Source organism: Humulus lupulus, chromosome 3 (genome assembly GCF_963169125.1).
Source record: "Humulus lupulus chromosome 3, drHumLupu1.1, whole genome shotgun sequence".
Taxonomy (NCBI): domain Eukaryota; kingdom Viridiplantae; phylum Streptophyta; class Magnoliopsida; order Rosales; family Cannabaceae; genus Humulus; species Humulus lupulus.
The window spans coordinates 6,464,545-6,470,743 of NC_084795.1; the positions used below are offsets into that span (position 1 = coordinate 6,464,545).

At 33.7% G+C, this 6,199-nt stretch overlaps 1 protein-coding gene across 2 annotated transcripts; it reads right to left on the reverse strand.

The window, feature by feature from the left end:
- Positions 1–1,842: 1,842 nt before the first annotated feature.
- On the reverse strand, positions 1,843–5,205 carry LOC133821944 (adenylate isopentenyltransferase). Of its 2 annotated transcripts, XM_062254128.1 has the most exons (3): positions 4,791–5,205; positions 3,469–4,683; positions 1,844–2,200 (listed from the first exon to the last, which is right to left on the reverse strand). In XM_062254128.1, exons 2-3 carry the CDS (start codon positions 4,620–4,622, stop codon positions 2,116–2,118), a joined length of 1,239 nt encoding a protein of 412 aa, XP_062110112.1. In that variant the 5' UTR covers positions 4,623–4,683; positions 4,791–5,205; the 3' UTR covers positions 1,844–2,115. The 2 variants fall into 2 exon arrangements, with proteins under 2 accessions (XP_062110110.1, XP_062110112.1); XM_062254126.1 differs by having other exon boundaries at positions 1,843–2,200; positions 3,469–5,205.
- Between the last annotated feature and the right edge of the window lie 994 nt (positions 5,206–6,199).

Genomic DNA, 6,199 nt, shown 5'->3' on the forward strand with positions numbered 1-6,199 from the left:
TAAACGTGTGATTAAATTTACCCTATATTCTCTTCAATGAGACTCAATTATATAAGTGGATTAGTTTTTCTCTAATTTCATAACCAAAATATACACTAAAGTTGTTCGATCTAACAATCTTATCCATTTGAACAAATCCACTTTTAATCGTCTTCCCTTAATAAATATTAATAATTTTTAAAAATTATATATATAATAAAATAAAATTAAAATGCTATATATATATTAGGAAGCTAAGCAAGTGAAAATATAGTATATTATTGTAATTTCTTAACATTAAACCATGTTTAACGAATGATGATAGAATGTGGGAAAGACGTATTTGACATTGATTCCTTAATTAACTCCATGCATCTCACCATGTTCCGTTCAATATTATGTTAGAGAAGTATTATTAAAATTGTTGAATTAAATAATTTTTATTACGTAACAATAAGAAATTATTATATTAGATAAATTAATAACTAACCACTTCATTAATTTACTTAATATAATATTACAACATTTTTAAGTGATTTAAGATAATGTCATCTTACTCAATCAATATTTTTATAATATAAAATTTCATGCTTAATTATCTGTAAATAATCACATCTTTTTTGTTATATTTTTATTAGTTTGATTTAATCTGATATATGTTTTTTTTTGGTTGCAAAAAATCGAATTTTTGTAACTTGTATCGATGAATAATAGAGATTCGTGAAACTCATTTTAATCACTTTACCTAAGGGGCACAATTCATTCTATTCTATATATAAATTATCGAAATCATTAAATTTAAATTTAAAGTATGTCACTAATTAGATGTCATACATATGATTTTCCATAAGTGTAGGGCTTCCACATAATACAATCTCAAGAGACTTCATGTTCCAATCTTAGTCTAAAGAAATGATATAATTGATGTAAATAAGGAAATTCAAAATCCAAAAATAAATTTCGAAAGGATTGAGAAACTATATGCATGTCGTTTAATTTATGACAATACATTACCCATGATAATGATGATATGAAATATATATATATATATATATGATTATAGTATATATTTAGTAGAATAACTTAATTAAATATTGGTCCCCCACCCATGCCACGTCATCGTACCCCGGACCCGGTACAGTAGCAGTACCATAAATAGGTACGCTAAAACAAAAAGTACATGAAATGAAAATCAAATTGATTTTTCATCAAAATATACATGTTTTATGGACTGGCACACTGGCCCTCCAAAATGCCCATCCCTCTCATTCTTAAACCTTTGAATTTACATTAGCACTGAAGTTTATATATATATATCGGTAAATAATTTTCGACACGATTTTTTTTATGACTGTGTATATTGTAGTTGTTTAGAGTATTCTGCAAATTTTCAGAAAATTTTAAATAGTTTACAGTACCGAAAACTAAGTTCAAACATGTTGCTTTCCACTCGTATAAAAAAAAAATTAGTCACGCGTGCAACATGTTTGAACTTAGTTTTCGGTACTGTAAACTATTCGAAATTTTCTGAAAATTTGCAAGATGCACTAAATAGCTACAATATATACGATCATAAAAAATATCGTGATGAAAACTGTTCACGGATCGAGAATACTGAGAGTTCCACCAATAGGACTTAAAGTGAAACCCCCCATAAAAAAATTGCCCTATTTATATAAATAATTGAATTTTCACATTATTCATAACCTTAATTGGAAAGGATGACCACTCTATAAGATATAGTAGTCATCTTCAACTTTTAGCTAGAACTTTTATGGCTTTAAGAATTGATTTTTTTTATTCTAAAGAAAAACTCAAGTATATCGTTTAAGAAAAACAAGAATCAGTCCAATACAATAAGTCTGATAAGTTAATACGATGAATTAGTATTTGAAAGAGCGAACAATAATGACTATAGAGACCTACAAAACTAGTAAATTACGACAAATATGCTTAAACCATGATCGAAACCTAATCCTATATTAGTGAAGATAGTAGGTGAAGAAAAACACCAATAGTCCATCGTGGCAGACACCGAGCGAGACCGAACGCCACCAAGCCCTTCGTCGCAAAAATCCATTGCAAACCCGCCTATACATGGGCGAAAATCTGAGATCCGAAGTCTCAAACACCCATCTATTGCGATGAACATTTAGAAATGTTGAGTAGATGAAGAGTAGTTTCGATGGGAGTGCAATAGCGTTCATTCTTGCTCACGCACCTATATGACAATTCATGTGCATTAATAAATTTTTAAACGATGGATTAGGTACCAACTAGTACCTCTAAAAATAATATTCAATGAATGTCATTTTCCCAAATAAATTGGTGATGATATATAGTCATAGACTCGTATAGATTTCTCTTATGTTGATCTCACAACATACATATTCATATATATTTATATAATATAACAACCAATGGTCCTGTTTGTCGGTCTTATAAATTGACAAAAAAGTTCATTTATTTGAAATTCAGTATTTAATAAGAAAACACTCACTCTTAATTTTAAAAAAAAATAAAATTAGGAATTGAACCATCTAATCCACCAAATTTTGTAAATTTCATTTCAACCAAATATTAAAATACCAAACACCACTTAATGTGAGTTTACAACTCTGTCGTTATAAATAAATATATATAATAAAATTTTCGTTTCATCCATGTTCTTAATCAACGTTTGTGCCGGAAATAGAATCTTTGATACTTATAACGCCAACCACTCAACATTACTATAACATTTATATAAACCATATCACCATAATAAGACACTAAACATGTGATTTTCTTTTCTTTTTTTAAAAATATAGTGGGATTGATCCTTAAATACAGTCAGAAATAATAAAAGTCAAAACCCACAATGCTTGAGGAAAATAAAAGTCAAATGCCCACAAGGAAAAATGACAAGATATAGTCAAATAAATGGATAAATATGCCCTAGTCTTAGTGTGTAATTTTTAAAAATCATGGATTTTTTCTTATTCTAAATCATTGACATTGTTAAGATTTGAAGACAACAAATATTTGAACACTGAAATAAGATCTGTGGTTCTACGAAAGTTATAATGAAAAAAAAAAAAAAAACTAAATATTCTCCAAAGTCCTGATATGAATCTTTGAACGAGGACACAGAAGAAAAAGGCCAATTTTGTAACTTATGTCATTGACAATGACACAAAACATATAAAATTAAAAGCATACTAAAATTTGAGGGGGAATTTGGCAGAGTTTCTTATGCAATATTTATCCATTTTTAAAAAATTAAATAAAATATATATATTTTCAGAAAAATTAAAACGATGGAGACGTTAGAGACCAAGGTTTAAGAAAAAGAACAGAAATTTCTTAAATATTTTCCTACTTTGTATTAATTTGTAATTGTGACAAGTTGAAAAATTTTCCGTGGGAAAACTAACTACCAAAATTTTTTTTTAACAAACTCAAAAAAATAAAAGAAAAAATGAGCTGGAAATTGCTGGCAAAACCTACTCGTCCAAGAAGCGACTCACAATCTTCACGCTTGGTTCCAATACCTGCTTCTCCCAAATCTCCGTGCACTTCTCGCCGGAGTCTGACGTCATCGCCGCCCGGAACGACTCTGTTGCGTCCAGCCGCCGTAGGTCCCACCCAGCGCCTTTTAATCGTAAGATCTTCCCTATTTGTCTCTTCGCTAGATGACACGTGTTCTCCTTGATCGCCCTCACCGCCTCTTCGAATGCGCCCCTCCGCACCCGATCCCTCCCGGGGTCCTCCCCCTCCACGTCGCCAGGTCTGAACTTTTCGAAATACCGGTCAAACTCGGGAACTCCGATGGCTTTTCTCAACCCGGTCCGAGTCGCAGAGTCTTCGTCGTGGTCCTCGTCCTCCGGGCTATAGAACTCGGCCAACTCATCGAACATCCCCAGCTCCAACATGTCGTCGACTCGCTTCGCCAAGTAATCGGTCAATACCTTTACCGACACGTCAACCCAGAGAAAGCAACAGTCGTATCTCAACTCAGAAGACACCACCGAGTGGGACCCTTCCTCGAACACGTCCGGACCGGACGAGTCAAACCGGTCCACCAACAGCGCATGTATGAACGAGTTGGACCCACCCACCAGGACGGGAAGCTTTCTCCTCCCAGTGATTTCAGACACGGCTTTTCCAGCCAAAGACCTGAAATCGGCAGGAGTCAACTCACCTCGAGCCGGGTCAACCTCACCGAGGAGATGGTGTGGCACGCCGCACCGGTCCGGTACCGATATCTTGTTCGTCGTGATATCCAGTCCTTTATAAACCTGCATTTTATCCGAGTTTATGACTTCGAGAGGGAAGTGCGCCGCGAGGTCGATGGAGAGACGGGACTTCCCGGTACCGGTGGCGCCCATTAGAACGAGAAGCTTCTCTTTCCGGTGTCGCTGGCGACGGAGTGATACGTTGGTAGTGGTTGTTGTGGTGGGCGCGGCAGCCATGGCAACGGATGCGTAGTCCATGCGTGCCCACCCTGGTCTTCTTCCGGCTGCGCCAGTGGGCCTGGCGGCCGGGAGTAATGGGTGGAAAGAGGAGGAGGAGGAGGAGAAGTAGTTGTGGTGAGATGGTGGCGGCGATGAATAGCAATGGGAAGAATAGTAATAGTGAATTGCGAAGGGATCAGGTCTCATGGAATGGAGAGGAACAGGTTGGGTGTCGTTTTGCTGAGCTGTGCTGAGATAAGTTGATGAGCTGCACATACATACGGAATATATCACAACCCCGTTTTGTAGAGAGAGAAAGAAGAATTAAGAAAGAGAGAGGGAGAGAGGGAGAGAAAAACCAGTACAGTACAGTACCGCAGGGGAATTGGGCAAAATCAGGCGTAGTGGAGAGTGGTGAGAGTAGCAGTAGTAGTATAGTACTACGGAGACTATTAGTAGAGTAGTAGTACCAGTAGTAGTGTGTGGATAAATTTGAAGAAAGACTTGTTTTTTAAATTAATGGGCTTTTTCTGGGTGTGGTGTATAAGAAAATATAGTGTTGAGAATGAGATTCATGGCCATTAGAAAAGGAAGATCATTGGGTGTGATATAGTAAGATTATTGGGGTTGGTTTGGTGGTGTTATTTGAATACCTGAATATTTGAGGTTTTGATCCCAAATTATCTCTTATAGTTCATTCCATTCATGCGCTCCTCTCTGTATGGACTCCAAGTGAGAATTTTGAGGAACCAGAAATAGTTATTTTGAAGATGAAGCACAATACAACCACTTATTATTTCTTGTGGTGCCAAATATTTATATATATTTATACATGTGGCAAATGACCTTTCTGCTCTCTATTTTTTCTATTTGTATATTATTGTATATATGATTTAAAAAAAAAAAAAAAAATAAATCAAAAGAGGGAAAAAAAAGCGTACTGGCGCCGTGTGAAATTACAGGGTACGTTTGCAATTTTCACAAAAAGAAAACACAAAATACAAAATTAAAATCCAAAGTTCCGTTTTCAAAATTTAAAAGTTCTAAACCTTTTCGGTACACAAAATCTAAACGGAAAAGAAAAGAAAATGAAGACAACGAGAAAAGAAACCCATTTTCTAATACACAATTTTTGTTTAATTAAAATTGCACTTTTTTTTTTTAATGTGTATTTTTTTTTTTTGAATAATATTCGAGGGCGAATGTATGCTTTTGGTTTGACCCATCCACCATTCAATAATTGTACATAAAACTGTACCCATTTCCTACAATAAGCACACAAATCATATTATCATTTTGTTAAAATTTATATAATTCAATATATCCATATTGAAGTCAATATTATGAAGAGATTTAATATAAATCAACTTGCTACAAAATAATTGAGACGATAATATACCTAACATGCATGCATGTATAGTAATTACAAGGTAATATATATTTAGGAAACTCTGGTTTGTACTCTCTTATTCTGTTCAATTTTAATAAAATTATTAAGAAAAAAAATTAGAAGCAAAAAAAAAAAAGAAAAATATTCGAATCGGAAAAGGGTGTATATGTTTGAGATATAAATTTGAAAATAAAAACTTATGTCTATGAATGTCTACTATCTCTTAATTTTATATACCCAAATTAAAATGCAATAAAAACCATTTACACAATTTTTTGTCAAGAAATTAAATATGTTTTTTTTTCATGATCAATTCATTGAATGTTAACAAACTAAATGTGGGACAAATCTATATATATGAACAATATAAATGGCATTGACTGTGTGCTTGCTT